This window comes from Pseudorca crassidens, chromosome 16, assembly GCF_039906515.1.
Source record: "Pseudorca crassidens isolate mPseCra1 chromosome 16, mPseCra1.hap1, whole genome shotgun sequence".
In the NCBI taxonomy this organism is placed as follows: domain Eukaryota; kingdom Metazoa; phylum Chordata; class Mammalia; order Artiodactyla; family Delphinidae; genus Pseudorca; species Pseudorca crassidens.
Genome location: NC_090311.1, coordinates 40152912 through 40175000, shown reverse-complemented (window position 1 = coordinate 40175000; position 22089 = coordinate 40152912). Strand labels below are relative to the sequence as shown.

The 22089-nt window shown below is 33.9% G+C and overlaps 1 protein-coding gene across 3 annotated transcripts in view; it reads right to left on the bottom strand.

Annotated features, from left to right (window-relative positions):
• Positions 1-22089, bottom strand: part of PRKG1 (protein kinase cGMP-dependent 1) — a 1185098-nt gene that overhangs the window by 95166 nt on the left and 1067843 nt on the right. For all 3 annotated transcript variants that reach the window (XM_067710145.1, XM_067710144.1, XM_067710146.1), the window contains one exon: positions 13424-13498. In XM_067710145.1, coding sequence (XP_067566246.1) covers positions 13424-13498 — 75 coding nt within the window. The remainder of the gene's footprint in view (positions 1-13423; positions 13499-22089) is intronic.

Sequence of the window (22089 nt, the reverse complement as noted above, 5' to 3'; positions counted from 1 at the left end):
ACTCCCCAATTCTTGCTAACTTTCTTGCACAGAAATTTCAACATTTTCTGCATTTCAAATGTTGAGGTTGTACAGATGCCAACATCTCATCAATTGACATGGCTATGTCTCTCTAATTATTTCTGGCTCTTTCAGTTAATCAGCAAGGCGTCAAATTGACCCGGGTCGGGCTCTTGAAAGCACATGGGGAATAGTAATCATGTCAATAGGCAGCAGGATGACAATACAGCATTGTGTGGGCAGAATCCATTGTTTCTGATTACCACAAAGGTGGAATTTAAGGAATGTTGTGCCCTTTATTTCTATAAGTTAATGAAACCATGTTGACAGAACTTGTAATGTAAAAATGCTACTATTTGGAGGAACTGTCAAATCTGTGACTTCTAGTCCTCTAAAGCACTTCATTTTTGCCTGCAGCACATTGTTCTCTTTTGTAGTGCATTCAATTTCACAATATACACTTGTATTTTATTACCAATGTAATATCAGTCCTCTATTATAGACGTTAGTTTCACCTAAAATCTGTTTTTGTGTTTTCTATCTTAATACAATGCCATGTTTTACCAGTACAACCCAAGGGGTTATATGAATAGAAAGAAAATTCATTGTATTATACACAAAGTAATTACATTTGAGACTATTATAGTGACTCAGCATCTAATGTGAAAAATGTCAGTCAACGATGTGTGGAACAAACTGAGACTGTGTAGTTTTCCAGCTTTGGCAAATTTACTAACTCCAACATCTCAAAACAACAACAAAGTTTTAGCATCCTGGTGAGCCAGATTCTCCCAATGAATTCATTGTCCCATTTCACTTAAAATTCTGCTTCTTTGAAGGAGAAGAATTTTTTAAAATCTTGAGTATTAGGGAGAAATGTAGAAATCTTAATTGAATGTGGATAAATTATTTTGTGTAATTTGTATCCTAGCAACTGAATTAAATTTTGGTCAACACTGCGCTTCTGGAACTCAGTCTTGTCTGATGCCAGCTGTGACACTTTTATCACATCTAAACTTTTCTCCTAGAAGTGAAAGTACAGGAAAGTAAGGCTCATTTTCAACATCAGATTAAATTCTGTACTCTGATACTAATAAAATTTTAGTGTCCCCTCTGCTCCACAGTTTTGTATTTATTTGTCTTCTCTTTATACCAATGGTTCTCAACCAGGGGAGATCTTGTCCTCCCTCCACACCCCAATTCCCCTAGAAAATATTTGTCAACGTCTACTGATATTTTTGATTGTCATGATTTGAGTGGTGGGTGTATGGTACTGGCATCTACTGGTGTAATCTAATGGGAAATAAATATTTGGTCTTTGCCCCTGTTCCTGGCACAGAGCTCCTAAAACCCTTGTAATCCCTGAAGTGATAAATGCCTCTTTGGCATGCTAATGAAATGACTGGTGGCTGGAGGTCCCTAGATAGTTTCAGGATGGGGGCTGGGCACGAGAGAGAGCAAGGCATGGTCAGAGGGTTGGAACTTTCAGCTCCAACCCCAACCTGTGGACAGGGGTAAGGAATTGAAGGTTGTCTTCAATCACAGGGGTCAATTATTTAATCGACTGTGCCAACATAATGAAATCTGTCTTCATAATAAAAACCTCTAAATAATGGGATTAGGAGACCTTCAGAATTTTGCTCATATATGGTCCTAGTACATGTCATCACTCAAAAAAGCACCATTGGTCATTTGGTCTGTTATAAAGGTGTCATCTCTTCAACGGTCTTTTTTATCTCAAGGCAACATTTTGTATCCCATTTGAAATGAAGAATTGTTATACAGACTAAAGCATATTCTTCATCATTAATTTAATTGTACGTGTAATATAATAAAGTTAAGAGGCTTAAGAGGAAAAACCATGAGCCCCATCCAGAGGAGTGTCCAAAATTAATCTCCTTACCAGCATGGTGAGCAAGGGACCTTGATTTGGAAGAACAAAGTCATTTTCAGTAAAATGTATGTTTTACTAAATTTTTATATTTTGACAAGCAAGTTTTACTAGCACAATAAGCACACTGTGCTTAAAAAAATAAAGCAGAGCCATTTTAACAAAAAACTTAGAAAAACTGATGGGGAATATCACCCTATGAGTCATACCTACCAAGTCCTTAAACGGAAAGAGATCTTAATCATTTTAGGAAGCTGCTTTATCCCCTTTGTGAGGATATTAGGATCATTACTATGCAATACGCTCAATCAGTAACTTACCTAGGTTGTCTAAAACGTTTGAACAGTTTCTGAATATTAGAGTAATAGGCTGGTTTCCTGAAGTAATTAATACAGTTTATAAAGTTGACTAGTGTTTGCAATTCACACATTGGAGGAAACTGGTGTGATACACACAAATGTCTGTGAGCAACAGCCATGCTTGACTTTTATGATATCTCATCTTTCTCAAATAACAATTTAAAGACATAAATTAACATGGCGTATTATATTCATTGTATCAAAATGATTTATGCTGCCATTTTAATTCATTATTTAAAAATTATTTCTTTCTAAAAGGATTCATGGGGGAAATGTTGGTATAACATTTCCAGTTTCAAAGGCACTCTATAATTTTCTAATGGCATTTTGTTGAAAGATAGCATGGCTTATTATCATATCTAAATGTCACATTGGCAAGAGAAAATTGTATGTATAATGATGAAAATGGAAACTGCTCTGTTTCTAAAGGCTAATTTATTGAACTACTAAGAGTTATCAAAACATACTTCAAGCAAAACTGCATGATTTTTAAGTATTTTGAATAAAGTAAGCACTAACAATAATACTTTCAGGTTCTGAGAGGAAAGAACTATAACTTAGTGACTTTTATTAAAATATAGATCCACAAAGTATTCCAGGATCCTTAAGGGTGTTTTCTATTGACGGTCACAAAGATGTCTTCATTATCAATTTAGAAAACAGCAAAGGTGAAAATATTGTTTATATAAAAGGGAGTTATGTTTCTAAAAGAATGGCTTGTTAACTTCCACATTCTAAGCATTTGAACTAGAAAGGATTTCAAAATGATCATTTTTACAGATTAGAAAACAGGTCCAGAGGTGGTAGGCTCCACACCTTATGTTTAAGGTCACATGGAGAAGTTGATGTCATTGCTCTGAGCAATTTGAACTAGAAAGGATTTCAAAATGATCATTTTTACAGATTAGAAAACAGGTCCAGAGGTGGTAGGCTCCAGACCTTATGATTAAGATCACATGGAGAAGCTGATGTCATTGTTCTGACTAAGGCCCAGGTCTCCCAACTCCAAGGAAATATTCCTCTTGCTATGTGAGCATGACTTTGCCAGAAGGACCTCTTTCAGCACTGAGCATCCGCCTTGCTCTCACTAGGTTCATAGGTTTTCTCTCTAGAATGGCCCAATCTTGAATGTAAAGCAGGATTAGAATTATGCTATATGCTATCTTCACTCCTGTGAGAGAGACTCCCTTCACTGAAGAAGAAAAGGTATTTTAGCCACATATTATTATTTTTCGATTGAAATTACTGAGAACACAAGGGATCTATTACTAATAATACTAATAGATACTATTCTTTCGCTTTTTAAAGGTACGATATCACCACAGGCTCTAGAACATAACAAAACCTAACAAAAAGACACATGCACTGGATTGCTCTCTTTTCTATGGAAGTTTGGGGCTCTGGAAAAGCTGACCTTATCGCCACACAGGACTAAAATATCCTTAGGATTTAAAGAGCCCTTGATGTTTTGAAAGTAATTTCCAATTGTTGCTACCTAATATGACAACAGTGGAAAAGAATCATCCTTCCTTTTCAGAAGAAGACAGAGTCAATAATTAAATGGCTTGTCTGCATCCACCAAGCAAGTCAGCAGCACTAGATTTTCAATTATCTTTAGTCCTCTGCACTGTCAATTAGAAAAGGTTGCATGCAAGGACATACTGAGATCCACCTTTATAAAGTCTTGCTACTTAGGGAGTCTTAAAGATAAGTGCAATGGAGAAGAAATTAGCAAATGACCTTTGAGAGTTTTAAAATTTTTAATGAAACAAATAAAAATACTTCTACCCAAGACCAAGTAGTTTTATCCTGAAGATCATTTTTTTAAAAAAATCAGTCTCACTGCCCTTGAAAGAAAAAATGTACTTTGATGCTCTCTGTAGTCACAAGTCACACTAAAGTCTTAATCTGCTAGCATTGGTGGCCTTAGAAACTCTTCTATACTTCTTCCCAGCCTGATTACATGTACTAGAATTTGAAAAGCAAACAGCTCTTGCACAGCTGAAAGCCAACTTATTAGTTCAGGGCGAACTGCTGCAAGTTTTTCAAGTCTCCTATACTTTGCCCTGCCATAAAATGGACAACAATTTTTATTGCCCAGAGAATGGGATTGTCTTCTGACTATTCAACCTGAGAAGTGGTCAGCAAGTTCTAATTCTGGTTTGAGGGCTATTTCATACCATTCTTAGTGTTCTTTCCATTTAATTGGCATATAGTTCCCAGTTTGAGACAGGATATTACTCACTTGAATTCTTTCCATAGGGGGAAAAACAATTTTCCAGGCTCATTTCCCTGAGAATTGCTTAGATCAAAACCAAGTTGGTTGAAGTAAGTTGTTGATAAGATTGTGGGAATACTAAGATCTTTACTCTAAAATGCTTGGCAGAAAAACACTAATAAGAAAGGCCAAAATTTCAAAGTCAGGGTGTTCAAAAGAGCAACCCCACGTGCATTTGATTGTGCATTTAAAATCTCATGTTAGTTAGATGCTAGACGACCCTGGGGCATTTGGGAAGATGTTACCAAACAATACATCCCTTTTCTGATTTGCATAGCCTCATGTATTTTGAGGTGCATTTGATGAGTGAATTTTCAAAGGTCGGAGCAACATAGGTAGTTCCCTCTGCAAGTCAAAGAGCACAGAGCAACCATCAGATAACCGTTTGATTATCTCTGGTAATCAAATGTAACGAGAGAACATCAATGCTGTCACATTGTGTCAAACAACAAAGCTGGCACCAAAAGTAATCCTGAAAATATCAGACTAAAATGTTCCTTTGCAAATAGTCTTGTAAACAGAGGGGAGCTTTAAATCAGTGAGGACTAATTATAGAAATAGTAATAAACTATTTATTTGGACTACATCAAAAGGGCCAAAAGAGTGGCCCATATGCAGGCAACATTCTTTATAGTTCTAGAGTCGGGAGAAGTGAGCGGTGCTTCGCTGGTTCAGCAGCAATAAGTCAGAGTCAACCCTGGTGCATCTAAATGTTTTGTACGTCACTCTTTTCCTGGGTGATGATGCTACAGGTCCTGCTTTGTAGACTTAGCCTTACTTCTGGCTTTTTACCATAGTTTCATCTTTCTTGTTTACTTTTAACTTTTCTTTTTGTATTATGTGCATCTACGATGAGAGTCCCTTTTCTGGGTCGAGGCAGAGAATAAGTGAACATTTTGCACTGAGGTACATGGTGAGGGGAGTAGGCCAGGCCCAAAATGGTGATTCCGAGGGGGGTTTGCCTATTAGTGCCTTCTTGTTCAGTGCTGCTTTTTCCTCTCTGTGCTCAGGGGAAGGCTCATGTTATCTCTGGAGAAGGAACTTATAATGCAAATTTATGCTATGATGTTAGGAAAAAATGTTTAATTCCTCTTAGGAGAATTTTTAAGTTTTACATTTCTTTAGAGAGAGGACAATATTTAAACCTAAAGAAATACTACATAATGTGAGACAGAAAAGTGAAAACTTTCTTAACTAAGAAATCACTTCCATGGACATTTAGGTTGCTTCCATGTCCTGGCAGAATGGAAAAGGAAGATGTGGTACGTACATACAATAGAATATTACTCAGCTATAAAAAAGAATGAAATAATGCCATTTGCAGCAACATGGATGGACCTAGAGATTGACATACTGAGTGAAGTAAATCAGACAGAGAAAGACAAATGTCATATGATACCGCTTATATGTGGAATCTCAAAAAATGGAACAAATGAACCTATTTACAAAAAAGGAATAGCATCACAGATGTAGAAAACAAACTTATGGTTACCAAGGGGGAAAGGGAGGGAGGGATAAATTGGGAGATTGGGACTGACATATACACACTACTACGTATAAAATAGATAACTAATAAGAACCTACTGCATAGCACAGCAAATGCTACTCAATACTCTATAATGACCTATATAGGAAAAGAGTCTATAAAAGAGTGGATATATGTATATGTATAACTGATTCACTCTGCTGTACAGCAGAAACTAACACAATATTGTAAATCAACTATATTCCAATAGAAATTAATTTAAAAAATTAAAAAAATATAACTTCACAAAGTGGTATAACCTTTACCCAGGGATATGGTCTGACTTCTTTGAAGTTCGGCTTTTGTCTTTTGTTAAAAGGACCTGAGACCGTCTTGCTTAAACTCCCTCAATCTTATACTCTCTCCTTCTTTACTGGATTTAACATGTTCGTCTCTCTCTCAATACTGATGATCCATAATCATCCACTACACAATTCTGGCTATTTTCCTTGAAATTTCTTCTAATTCTGTATAAGTTTATTGACTCTTACTTCTTCAAATCATATTCATTTTCAATACATTTAGGGGACTTGATCCCTACCACTCCATCCTAAGATGAAAATGAACCAGTGGTTTGATAAATTCAATTGCCACTTGTTAATTAACACACTAGAACTCTCAACGACACACAATATCACGGTCTCCTCCTCCATTCTTGAAACACACTCCGTTTTTGTCTTCTGTGATGCCGTCTGGTTTTCCTTCTACTCTCTTCTCTTGTTTTCAGTCTTTGGCTGTGGATGTTTTTGTGTGATATCCTTTCCTTTTCCCTGATTTTTACATGCTAAAGTTCCTCAAGAATCAATCCTCAGTGCCATACTCCTTTCATACACTGCTTTCTCTCTCATCCACATCTTTAATTACCACTTACCATCTAAATTCTCATTATTCTCACATAAATACCAACTTCTTCTCTGAGTTCCAGACCTGCCTAACCATGTCTCAAAATCACCTCATATTTAACCTAAGCAAAAATCAAGTCATGATTATTCCACTCTCCAAATCTGGCAACCATCCCTCTGTCTTCGTGAATGCTACTGCCTGCCGCTGATTTCCAGACCAAACATCCTTGCATCATCCCTGACCTTTCTCCCCTTCATCACCAATATCTATTTCCTTAAGGAGACCTGTTGGCTTTGCCACCTAACTAGCTCTCAAATGCTTTTCTCTACTCACACTGCTCTCGTTCTAGTCCCGTGTCTACCATCAGCTTTTACCAGGAAAATATTCTGGTTGTTCTCCTTGCTTTCACTTTTTCACTCCTCCAATCAGAGGAAAGAGTGTTTAATTATAAACCAACTCATCTCATTTGCTAGCTTACAAGCCTGAAGTGCTTTCTTTAAATCCTTAACATCTGATCTCCATCTTGTATATTCTAAGTCCCAGCCATATTGGTACCTTGGTTCCTTGAATATATAATGTTGTCTCCTATCTTGGGGGCTTTGTACATGTACTTTTGTTTGTCTGTCTAGAATGCTATCTACACTTCCTTACCCAACTAATACCATCTAATTCTTTCCCAGTCCGTTCCAGCTAATTCTTCAAAATTCAGCTCAAATATAGTTAAAATGTTACTTCCTCAGGGAAATCTTCGCAGAATAATTAATGTGGCTCTCTCTCCTCCACTGGACCACAGGTACCATGAAGGCAAGGAGCATATCTTTTATTCATTGCTTTATATGTAGCATTTTGTAGGCACACAGAAAATATTTGTTAAATATATGAATGTATATGACAAATTGAATGAACATGAATGATGCTGTTACATCATGGGCTGCCGGATCATTGCAGGAAGTCTTTAAATCTATCTATCTATCTATCTATCTATCTATCTATCTATCTATCTATCTATCTACCTACCTACCTACCTACCTATCTACCAAGTAATGTAGATTAAAAAACATGACCACACTCAGAGATTTACAGAGATTTTGCCATAAGAAAGAGTTCCTAATGGAAAATAATATAAGAATCATCAACTTAGATCATAAATAAATGCACTGATGAATCTATACTCATATAGCTGTTAGAGCTTCTCAAGTGAAGGGCTTAGATATGAATCCCTTCAGCCTTCAGAGCAGCAGGATAGAATCTAGGGCAGCTGAGCCAATTGGTACCATATTCTATACCCATTTTCTATGAGTGTCATGACATAAAATAATTTGAAAAATGCTGTTAGATGGGAACAATTTAGAGGGTTTTTTTTGTTGTTTGGTGTTTTTTTTTTTTTTTGAAAAAGTGATCAGGAATTACTTTCAAAAGCACAGTAAATTGAATCAACAAGGGTACAAATTGAATCAGTCTGAAATACTAGGCTCCACTCATTGTGTTATCAGGTCCTCACCAAAATGATGTTTAAGAAGTATACATAATTGTATCATAAGTGTTTATAATATGATGGGTGCTAAACTGAAAAAAGCAGGATATAAAGTTGTAAATGACTATAAGTATAATTTTAAAACACAAAGATAGTTAATAACAGTTGTACTTGATTTGTTTAGACTGTGATTTTTATTTTTTAAATCTATATCACTGTATTATTTCTATTAAAGTGAAAATATAAAATGTTTTAATTAAAAATAAACATCATTATAAATAAAACACTGACTTTAATTTGTTGTTTTGTTTTTCCGCTCTATATGACCCTAATCTCGGAATATAGCTGTGGTATATGTAAATCACCTTATTGGAGAGCCACCTTTATATTAAAAATTCCTATGATTATAATAAATATAAATATAGTATATTTCAACTTAACTTGCTAATATATATAGGTTTTTTTATTCAGAAAAAGAGATGTTTTGCCTATAACTGCTGAGTACAATATTCAACAATAAGAATGAAATGATACTATAACTTGAAAATATTTCATTTAAGAAGTACTCTGTATTCATATATCAGAAGTACTTAGAATGAAATAGAACATCTTCATTTTTCTATTTGATTTTCTGGATGGTTATTTATTTATTTTTTTTACAAGACAAGGTGTAAATATGGAGATAGGTCTCTCTACCAAAACAGTACTTTATCATACTAAGTATCATAATTTATTCTTAGAAGTAAATATTGAAAATAATCATGGAATTACACATCAGGCTCCCTACTAAACTGCAAGATCCTTACTATTAGAAAATATGTTTTCTATTTGCTATGCACACTGTAAAATACAACGCCTGACTCATCATGAGTAAATTTCTAAATATTTATTAAATGAATGAATACACAGTCTCTAAGGAAAATAATGTGTACGTTTCATCATATATGCTTTCTGCTCTAAATAAGGTTTAATGAGCCTTACGTTCCCTCTAAGGTTGTCTCTTCTAATGTCTTTGTGGTTATAACTTCATATTTTAAAAAGAGAAGTCCTTAGTGGATAATTAGCAGCAATCAAGAGAAGCTTAAACATGTCATAAAGGTAAAGTTTCTGTCACGAATAGTTTTCTTTGTAGGAAATATATCTCGTGAGACAAGCTAAGGGCACATATCCTGCAGCAGAGCAGTTTTGAGAACCATTTCACTGGGATATTTCTTTCAAGTCAATCTTCTTGGACCAGCCATCCAAACCGAAGGCTTGGTATGGTTTCTCTGAAAGGGATGGTCTGTTTTCTGCCATTGAAGCCTGGTTGTGCTAATAGCTAATAAGTTTCTTATGACTGAGTTTCTAAATGTCTCAACTGAATTGATTTTTAAAGTCAGTCCTACTTTTTTCTTTTTAATGCAAATAGGCATAGTCAATGAGGCAATACCAACAATAACTTCACGTGCATAAATAATATGATCATTATAGTTGGGTTTTAAAAAATATTAATCTTATCTTTAGTGGATTTTGCAAAATCAAGGGGACTTTGAAAAATAAAGCTCACACAGTGGAGCCAAATCATGACTTCAACTCTAAATGGTACAGAATTTGCGATCTGTATAGAAATTTAGAGGCATTAACAAAATTACCCAGAGAATTTAGATTAGAGCCCGTTCCTGGATTTCCTGCAATGCTGGCAAAACTTATAAGTTCCTTAAATACAAAGTGAAGGCATAATGTACTTAAGGGGAAGAAATCCAACACAGAGAAAAGAGTGCTAACACAAATAGATGTTTAAATGTGTTAGTTCAACTAAAAAGTTTTCCCTGGGGAATAGTTTACAGTTTACCTACTCTGGGTGATAGGATACCTAATTAAAAAGATGCTTTCAACTTCAGAAATCTTCAGATGTTAATTATTTATTAGAAAGCTATAAAATGCTAACAGTGTAAAAAGTATCACAACACCTGCTCCAGTATTTACTTATTTATTTAGCTATTTTGAGGAATAAAGTTTACATTATCAATCTCTCTGGAATTTAGATCAATGATCCTAGACTTTTTTAAATCAAGTTATTCCCATTTTCTAAATAATAATCAATATTAAGGTATGTGGGTTATGTACTCATTTGGATTTAGTATTAATTGAATAGAAAAATTCAAACTAATTTATCCTAGTTGATTTATATTCAAGTATAAATATAATGGCTAATTTGTAATCTATTAAATTTAATAGTTCAAATAACAATACTTAGATGTAGGTCATCATTTCATTGCCCGTTTTGTTCTTTAATCATAATTGAACTTTCTTTTAACTGTTTCTATTTTTATAAAATTGATATTTATGGATATTTTCCAGTCTAGGTTTAATTTTACAACACTCTACTAAATTGAGACTAGTTTGCCTACATAAGATTAAAGACTCCTTGCCCAGATAAAATTAGTTTACATAATACATGTGCAATAATTGTGTATAAATCAAACCATCTAGCAAATGCATTAGGGTATATTTCCAATGATTACTTCTACAAACAACACCATCCACTTTTATAGCCCTTTATAATTTACCAAGTATTTTTACATATCACCATTAATTAAATCACAAAAATAATATTTCATAGATAAGATAATGATACTGAGAGACAGCTGTTAAGACATGACCAAAATCACTTGGTTGGAAATGACAGAGCCCGGAACAGAACTCGAGGCTTCTGGTCCTCATTCAGAGTCATGTTTTTCATACTGATGGATTCTCTTCCAATGTGAAGAACTGTTGCCACACCTATCTTCTAAATTGTCTGAATCTGAATTTCAGTGTATTTGTTTTACTTCCTACCTTTAGTTGAAGCATGTGCAAGTGAACCCATAAATGCCCAGAATTCATGAGATACACACACAGTTTAACCTTTGTAAGGCCAACAGTACACTGAGAAGGATATAACTAATTCATAATTGCTTTCCTGCCACTGATCAATTTTAAGCCAGTGACTGGCCTCGACTTTGGGGAGAGTAAATAGGAGTTATACGAAAACTTTCATTAGAGAATCTGTCTAAAGTTTAACAGAGAAACAGAAATAGATCAAAGAATATTTTAGTTTAAAAGACCTTTGACTTTTCCAGTAACTCTACAAATATTTAAATAGTTGCTCAGGTAGATTCTAGACAAATTTTAAAGATGAGCACTAATTGTATATATAAATACACATTTATATAAAGTGGTGTGTGTGTATATGTATATATACAAATATAAATATATATAAAATGACCCATAGTAACCTTAATTGAATATATAAACTCAAGAAAAACTTTGCTGCCATAAATTATAAATATGAGCTTTTATATTGCAAGAAAATGTTCCTCTAGGGATAATGTCCAATAATAAAAAAGTGTTATAACTTTTAAAACTGATAAGGTACCTTAAATGGCCCCCCTCTACCATCTCAGGATGACTAGTGTAACTACCAGAAACTAAAGTCTAAACTTAGCATTAATATGTATTTTAACCTAATGTAGAAAACCAGAAAATTAATACCAATCAGCCACAGTACAGGCAATACTGAGGACTGTGTGGAGTTTGATGTTAAAACTGGCTTTGTGTAATTTCCTCCGCAAATCTTAGCAGAGGCACTGCTGGCATTTGACGACAGGATGTAAGTCTGTGTCCCTCCAAGGAACAGAGGAAACAAAAGCAAACTATATAGAGAAGAAAATGTGAATATCTTTATACAGCTTTGAAAATAATACAATTTTATCAGTCAAAATGAATAATAGTAATTAGTCAATTAGTTCTAGCCCAAATCTTTAATCTTCATAGGCTCTCAAGGCAAAAGAAATTATTTTATTCCTTTTGTTTTTTAGGGGACTACAAGACCAACCAATCAAATTCTTCCCCTGCACTATCTACTTACTGATATTTGTTGATTTAATCCTTCAGGTATCCTGTATGATATCAAATACTAAATTGGTTTTACTTAAGTTACTTTCTTGGGAGAAAGAGGAGAATTATATAGATTACACTTTTTTAAAAAAGTAACCTAACAATTTTGCAGAAAAAGCCAATCTCAAATTACTTCACATTTTTTGTTTAAAAAAAAGTTAAAGCTTTGTTTTAAAGTAAATTATTCTAGTAGATAAAGATGTACTTTGTTATACAAAAATGACAATTAATGGCATATGTACTATCTCATATCATTATGGTAACTTAGTGTCATTGAAGTGAACTAAAATTCATTTTATGGCAAGACAAGAAAATTCAAACAAAAATTTTACTCTGCCCTTTGGCCTCCTCTCTCCCCTCACTGTGCCTGTGTATCTGTATTATGCATCGACCAAACCTTCCCCATAGGCAGAGATATCTGCTGAACCAAAAAGAGCAACATTCTCCTAGCGTCAATAAGACAACTCCTTAATGATAACTTTCCTGCTTGAACTCATAAGGGGTCATATGACACTTAGATCTGGATTATGTCAATAATACATCATTTGATGTACAGCCCTCTGTCTCAAATAACTTGTTTAACTGTGCCTTGACTTCTAATAAGCAGAACAGTTCTCAGAGCTTTCTGAGCTGCTCTTCCCAGGTTATAATCCTCAAATTTGACTTGAATAAAATTTTCCACTTCTTTTTTAGATCCACTGATTAATTTTCATCGACAAAGTTCAATGTAAAGCAACGGTGTATTCACGAGAAAATATTTCCAGCGTTATTATTTTTCATACAATTTCACAAGCAACTGGTGAACACAGCCGCAATTCATTCAGAAAGTGTTTTCAGTGGAAGAAATAATGTGTTAACATTCAATTGTTTTACTGGATTTTAAACTAACCATTTTCCCTTGTCCAGATGATCTTCCTCACAAAATTAAGGTTTCATGTTCAAGGAGAGAGGTACTTACTAAGCAAGTATACTATGTAATAATTACCTTGAATAGTTTGCTTATTTTTACTCTTAAGTAGCTACTTTCTTCCTGTCAGAGTGTAGAGCTTTAAGTCCAACAAAATATTTGATCTCATTTCTATTCAAAATTGTTTTTTGAAAATCAAAATTAAGACCCCCCCAAAATTTCACTTACTTTGCTTTAGCTTCTGCATCTTCGTATGCTTTATTAGAAACATCATCCAGTCCTCCAATCAAATGCTTGAAAGAGCTGTCGGAGGAAAAACACAGTGATTAGGATAAATCCTCTGCAAAACTGTAACAATGACAACCTAGTCAATGATATACTGAAACAATCTGAAAGGATCTAAATAAAAATGAATTCAAACATTTAATCTAGGTACATTATTAAGAAACTTATGTGATAATGATATAAATTGAGAGCAGGGACTTCTTTTAAAGTGCTGTGAGATTTTACGTTTTAATTTTAAACCTCTATAATGTTAATACATGCAAATGGCTTTGTGTGTTGTGAGTATTAAAAAACAAAATAGGCATGAAACATATAGCATGTTTGCTGATTTAAATTTAAATGTTGCTTTATCACTTTTACACACACTTTTTAAAAAAACCTATACAGAGGAACTTGACACTCTGCTGGGGGACCGGGGGGCTGGCTATAAGGGGACTGGAGTAGCTATTATCTCAGGCCCTTGGGTAATGATCTCATCTGAGGGTCAGGGTATCTAGAATGCTGGGCTAAATACACTAAGTATTTCTAATACAAAAAGGGACCATAAGAAAATGACTAGACAGAAAGCCAAGGAATCAAGAATTGTATTCTACAGAGTGTCAAGTTTTCTGTAATGAATTTATTAATGAAGGTCAAATGAATGAATGCAAATGAATGAGCAATAGGCAGCAGTCCTTATAAAATTTTCAAAAATATTATTAATGATAAAATAAATTGATAAATATAACCCCCATGATTGAGAATAGTTCAAATATGACTTTGGCCATTGTTCTTTATGTGGTAAAATTCCCCATTTCCCCACAGAATATCTTGGTTATTACTTAGAGAAAGTCTGCTTTTACTGAAACTCCTTAAGGCTAGATGAGTTGATATTGTAAAGTAAAATACAATATTTCTTTTATTATGAATAAAATGATAATATCTGGTTGATTTTTCTGTTTTCATAAATAACATGAAATTTAAGCACAGAGAGTTTATTTCTCCAAGATGACAGCTATTTAGTAGCATACCAGAATTATAATCCATATTCTCTGATACCCACTCTTGTCCTTTATAATACTTAGATATTTTTAATACAACCAAATCCAAACATTGTGAAAAGGCATTGACAGAGAGGAGCCAAAGAGCATTCAGTGGTAAAAACCAAAGAACAACAACCACTAAAACTTAGCGTTTCAAACACACTCGAATATATTAATAGATTGTGCTCTTAGACATTTAAAACACACAGTAATTTTGAGAATTCAAATAGTTAATAAAAATTCCTGTCTTCCTCCTAGTATCTACTTAAGTTAAGCAGATCAGTGTATTATCAAAGAATTAGAGAGCAAACTGATAACAAATTTGATAAAGATGGAGATTTTTTTACTTAAGAAAATCTGTTCATTCCACTAGGCTCAGTTAAAACCATGCAGATCACTTTTTGAAAATACAGTTTGAAATTTCTGTTAGTAAAGTATACAAATGGAAGAGCCTACATCTGGCCAATCTGTACAGAGTTTTAAAAGTAGAAACCGTCTAATCACAGCAATAAGTTTAAAATTAAGGTTAGCTTGATTGGGGGGAAAAAATTTTTTAGACCTGGTAATGAGCTGTTTATATTCCTTTTTTGTTAAATCTTAGTCATATCCATGATTTAAAAAGAATGAACAAAAGAAGTATTTTAAGTGAGACTTTTTCATATGTCTTCTTAAATGCCCTTGGTTTAAAATACAAATTTCTGTGGGATAGGGAGGGTGGGAGGAAGGGAGACGCAAGAGGGAAGAGATATGGGAACATATGTATATATATATAACTGATTCATTTTGTTGTAAAGCAGAAATTAACACACCATTGTAAAGCAATTATACTCCAATAAAGATGTTAAAAAAAAAGAAAAGAAAAAAAAATACAAATTTTCTATGGGGTACTAATGATCCAATATTTATGATTTTTTTTTTTTTACTACTAGATAAAAAAAAAAATTAAGGGAAATTATATGTACTTACAAAAGGCCCCTATCTTGATATAAGAGAAAATTATTTTTGAAATAAATTCTCTCTAACTGAGGAAAACCCTTTTCATTTAATGTGCAATTGATTTTTTATTATGGAAATATTTTTTAAACTGAGAGAAGAAATTAAAGACTTACTCATAGTCCTCTAACCACAAGTAACTAATAGGAACATCTTTATGTAATTCTCTTTTTTTCCTGCATAGCTTTATTGCTGTTGTTTATAGAGATGTAATCATAAAGTAGCTATGATTTATTATCTTGATTTTTAACTTACTCTTACATCATAAGTGAATACTTTTATTTTTTAAAACTCCATAAGCAATATTTTCACAGCCAAAGTAATAGGTCCTCACATGTATACACATGATAGAATATCTACTTATCCATCTACACACACACACACACAGACACGAACACACATACACGCTCACATACGCATACAGATGAAGGAGCGGGCATGGCAACTATCTATAAAAACATTTATATCTATACCCTCAATTAGAGATTAAACATATGGAATTTCTTTTTGAAATAAAAACATGCAGAATTATAATCTTGACTTTGGAATTGGAACCATATGTCCTTTATAAATAATCTTTATTTAGAAAGCAATCCTGGCCAAATCATTTTTTGAAACATGAAACAAATGTATTCTGCTAATATTCTGTTTCCTCAAACAATAAGTTAACCGGTATATTTAACTAGCACTTTAAGAAAATGTAGCATTTTCAAGCAGTATTAATAAGTTCCAAATAACTGTGTCTATGTATCTCTGCACTGATCAGTGAATAATTTAGGACATCTTGATAAACATAATTGATGGCATTTAAGAATTTATCACTCCTGGTGCAAGTATGAACTAATTAGTATCTCATTTCTCCCTGTCACAGACACTCTGTAGGAACACCTGCCGTTTGTGTGGGCCCACACCAAACAGACTTTTGAGGAAATATTACTATAGGTATCAGATGCCTTTTAAATATTTACTCAGGTCCTAGGACATTTCTTGACTACTAAAGGAGACGACTTTGGTGTTTCAATCAGAAGGGGATTATAATAAAAAGTTTTGAAAACATTAACAACTGAATGAGCAGAAACCATACCATTATTTATCAGTTATAACAAATATAGGAGACTAGAGGAAAATCATTAAATTCTCTTTTTAAACAAACTCACAATTCATGTATGAGTTATATTTTAGCACTGTAAAATAAAATAGCCAACTTCACATATACTCAACATAATTCTGGAATAAATGTAGGGGACATGAATGAGCAAAAGACTTTAATTTAGGAAATTTCAACAGCAAAACTTATTGCAAACACACTAAGCATGAAGCACTCTTCTGCTACTTTTCTTGGGATATAAAATCAAACTTGAACAAGTCTTGACTGAATTTTTTAAGGAGGTGGATAACATGCTATTAGTTGAGTGTATTAAGGTAGAAAGAGAGCAAATGGAAAATCCCTCTTACGCTTAATGATTATAGTTTAAAAATACTTATAAGGAAGAGGTGGAAAAGGAAGAAGAAAGAAGGAATGATGGAAGGAGAGAAGGATGGATGGAGGAAGGGAGGGCAGAGGAAAAAAGAAAAGAAGGAGGGAGGGAGGGGGGAGAAATGATGACTTTCACATCAAGAATGGCTTTTATAGAAATTTTCCTTAAGTAACATCAGTTAACAGGGCAGCATTTCTCATTCCAGGAAATTTGTCTGTTTTAGAACATTATAGTGACGGTAACTCAGTGGGTAATAATTTCAGTTATTAAGATGTTTTCATTATTAAGCCAAAACATCCTTTTGAAGGGAGCTGATTACTCAGTGGTATGTCTTAAAAGTGTATAATTTTGTTCTTCAGTTGTGTTATGATGAGACTTCATCTAGAGAGAAACAGGCTATTATATTATTAGAAAGGCAGTTCAAATATCAGAGATCAGCATTATCATGGTGCTAAAAAACAACAGCTTTTATATTTCACTTTACAGTTTACAAAGCACTTTTTATATTCATAAATCATGAATGCAATAACAGAGTAGTCAATTTAGTCCTCATGATCTCCTACTCCCTATTAAACTATACTGTTTAGGAATCTTACATAAAAATGTTTAAGATAGAATCTTTTCCAATTCAAAATAGGATGGGAGAAGATCTCAAAACTTATTTAGAACATTTTCTTTATTACATCCTTAAATAAGATGGTAATCTATTCTTAACAGTTAAAGATTATAAGTCAAAATAAGTCAAAAGTAAAATCTTAAATCAGAAAGTATTGCAAATACTTCAATAGTGCTAAGCAAAACATTTGTCAAGCATTATCTGAACTCTTACATTGCTCTTAATTTGACAGTGTATATGATTATAGTCCATTAGACTTTTTTAACATGAATCTTGGATAAATCCTTTAAAATATATTTATTAAAAGAAAATAGAAATTCAGTGTCCAAATTAGTTGGGACAGTTGTTACTTAGCTACGTCCAAGACTTTAGAGGCATCCATCATTATTTTGCTGCTTTTATTGAAAAAAATCTATTAATTCAGTTTGTGGCTTCAGGTAAAGGCTCTTGTGTTTGTTACATTATTTTTGTTTGATTGTTTTATTTTTAATTAGCAGTCATAATTATTGTGGTTTATACTACCAAGTGACATATGAATGCATTTCTTTAGAGGGAAAATGAGCCCCAAATACAATAAAACCAACCAACTTCTGTAATTTTTCAATTATCCACCCCTCCATCCATCCATCTGTTCATCCAGACACACATACATATTTATGCAATGCCTATAATCCATAAAGAACGACTCAAGCTACTGTGGATCATACAACGAGAATAATATACCCCCTTACGGAATTTACAGCCTTATATTAGAGATGAGAAACAATTATAATACAAGGCAGGAGGTGAAGAATGGTTGAATACTTATCAGAAGGAAGGCTCTAGTGTCTATAAAAAGTATGTTATCTACTCAAAATTATATATGATAGTAGTTTCAGACAAAGCAGTGACAATTTTACGAGCAGTTTTCTTATCAGTATTTTTATTCTGTACATATGTTTATATTTGCAAGCAAAATTACACACATTAGTGTGTAATGTATAATCCAAATTACACATTAATGTGTAATCCAAAACATAATTGATAAAGTGGAAACTTTGGAGAGAAGGGAATAGGCCTTTATCCAGAGAAGGCCTTCCCTGCTCATTTCCCAGGCTTTTTTTCACATTAGCTGGAGTAAACCAGCAGATGCCCAGATTATGTGTTTGTTTTGACCACTCATGCATGGTTGAGTTCTTAGCCAAATATAGGGTGTTGGGTTTGGCATATTCAATAATCTGAAATAAATCCTCTTTTTTTCTATTCCCCTTTGGTCCCAGCCACCATTCTCTCTCTTATGAATTATTAAAATTTCTTTCTTTTTTTACTGCCACTCTTGTCCTTATACAGTAGGCAGGGTAATCTTTTAAAAAAGTAAATCAGATCATGTCACTCCTCTATGACCTCTCTGACTGATTTCTTTCCTACTATGCGCCCTCTGACTTTATAACTTTTTTTAAATTACTTAATTCATTTATTTATTTATTTTTGGCTGCGTTGGGTCTTTGTTGCTGCACGCAGGCTTCCCTCTAGTTGCAGAGGGCGGGGGCTACTCTTCATTGTGGTACGTGGGCTTCTCATTGTGGTGGTCTCTCGTTGAGGAGCACCGGCTCTAGGCGCACGGGGTTCAGTAGCTGTGGCACGTGGGCTCAGTAGTTGTGGCTCGCGGGCTCTAGAGCACAGGTTCAGTAGTTGTGGCGCACGGGTTTAGTTGCTCCGTGGCATGTGGGATCTTCCCAGACCAGGGCCCGAACCCGTGTCCCCTGCATTGGCAGGCGGATTCTTAACCACTGTGCCACCAGGGAAGTCCCTCCCTCTGACTTAAGAATACATCAAGCTTGCATCTGCCTCAGGGTCTTTGACCTCTGCCTCGAATATTCTTTCTCTAGATCTTTGCATGGCTTTTTCTTAAAGCCATTCATGTCTCAGCTTAAGTGTGTCCTCTTCAGACAGGTCTTCCCTGACTAACCATAGCCAAGTAGCCTTTACTGCAAACCCTAACTGCTGTTACTCTCTGTCACTTTAACCCCTTTTATTTTTATATCAGCATTTATCACTTGTTAAAAACTACTTAGTTTAAATATCTATTGTCTTTCCCACACTACAACTAGTTTCATGAGATCAGGGACCTAGTCTACCTTATTTATCAATAACTCTTTAGGAACTAGAATATTGCCTGGTGTATAATAGAAAGTTGAAACGAATTAATGGATAGGTGGGGGGGCTCATTCATTCATTTATTGTGTGACCAGGAGAAGACAAGAAAACACTTAAGTTGTTTTGAAGCAAAGTTTTATATAAAATTCAAGGTTTACGAGTTGAGAATGTGTACCTCTTTGAGCATTTACCTATATGAATGATGAACTTTTAGGACAAAGTTTTAGTTAAAATGAACTCATCATCTAAATTTTGGGTCCTAATGAAGACATACATTGCTATAAATATGGGTTTGAAACACTTAGTGATTTATCATTGAACTATACATGGGACAGTAACTTAGCATAATTATTTTAGCCTATAATGGAATTTATATCCATGAATCCCAGTTGCAATTAAAGTGAAAGAAAGAATTTTAAAATGTAGCACAACTTTCATTTTCAATTAAAAGCAGAAGAGATTAGAATCAAGTCTCATGTGGTAGTTTAGCCTTTTGAGTTATAGAGAAGAATATGCTTTTAAGTAGACTGCAGTAGCATGCCAAATTCATAAGTTTCATTTCCTCCAGATTTTCCTATTTTCAAAGCACAATCTATGACAACAATGGATATTTTGTCTAGTCAATATTTTTTCAAGCATATTTACTTAGAAATAATTTGAAATTTATAAATTTGTATATTTTAATCAAAATTGTCTAAAAATAAGTAGGCCATTTTATTAAAAATAAAAATCCATAGATGATATATTTTAGTTTATGTAGATATATCAGTTATATCAGATATCAGTTAAAACAATCTATATTTTTTGTAACTACTTAAAGACTGCCTCTAGAAAACTCTGGCTAAGAAAAGTGGCATGGGAACATAAAATATTATGAAAGTCACTGATTTTTTTTTAAGTAAATTGAAAATGAAATGCTAGGATGGCACAATAAATCTATCTCAGAATATCTTTTTAGTATACTTATTTATGCCTTGAAACTGAAACAAAGCCAACATTAGTCTCTAGCGTAACATTTTTACAAAAATCGGTCTGTCTGGATTTTTATTTCACATCTATTCTGCTCTTTTTATTTCTTCTAAAAATCATTAGAAGCTAAGAAATAAATATATCCTTTAATGTCACAAATTAGTGATCAGAAAATCTTGTAATAACAAAAATATCAAGCAAGACATGAAAATGTTAACTAGCATGTGTTAGGAATTATACACACTATTTCATGTGAGTTTATCCTGTTTTACAGATAAAGCAACTGAGGTTAAGATAATTAAGTAATTACCCAAGGTTATATGACTAGTAAGTATCAGAATGAAATTTGAATGGAGGCAGACTGACTCTAATCCCCATAATACCAACTGTTACATCATTTTTATCTCCCACTATGGAAAGCTGAAGCCAGCTTTTGAAGCCAGCTCTCCTATCCCTTAAAGGCTAGAATTTGATATCAAATATCTGCTTTCTCTCACATCCTCCCTTTGTGGTCAATCCAGTTCTTTAAGACAACTAACTTTTATTTTAACAGATCATCTTATGTCTTCTATTGCATTATATCTATAGAAGTTCCACTTAGGAAACTTATTAGTCAGCTAGGGATACCCCAGCAAAATACTACAGACTGTGTAAGCTTAACCACAGAAATCTATTTTCTCACAGTTCTGGAGTCTGTGAGTCTAATATCAAGGTGCCAGCAGGGTGGGTTTCTGGTGGAGTCTTTCTTCCAGACTTACATCCCCTTCTTACTGTGTCCTCAAATGGCCTTTCCTCTGTGTGCACACCCTCCTGATGTGTCTTCCTCTAATTATAAAACACCAGTCCTTTTGGATTAGTCCCCCCGCTCCCCCACCCCATGGCCTCATTTAACCTTGTTTACCTTGTAAAGGTCCTCTCTCCAAATACAGTCATACTGGGGGGTTAGGGCTTCAATATACGGATTTGGGAAATATTCAGTTCATAATAGAAAGTTTCATGAAGAAATCTTAACAGCAATTTAGAAGATGCATCTTCTTGTGCATCTGGGCTCTTTAAGAACATTTTTATCTGTAATTTTTGAGAAGTGCATAAAACTTAAATTCTTGGTTTCCATTTCTTACCCTGGACCTAAAGTATACTGACACTATCACTGTATTTCTCTCCCAGGGAAAGCAGCACCCCAACTTCTTTCTAAAGCAAATTCCGTCTTCATTACTCCTGATCACAAACCCTATCATTACTCTCCTCTGGACTCTTGCTCCATCAATTACAATGTTCTTATTGTTCCATTGTCTCCCTTTACACTTTTCCATCCTTTCAGTTTAGAATGGTCTCTCCAATCCTAAAACACAAAACTGTCCTTGTGACTCAACAGCCAATTTGAATAAACTTCAT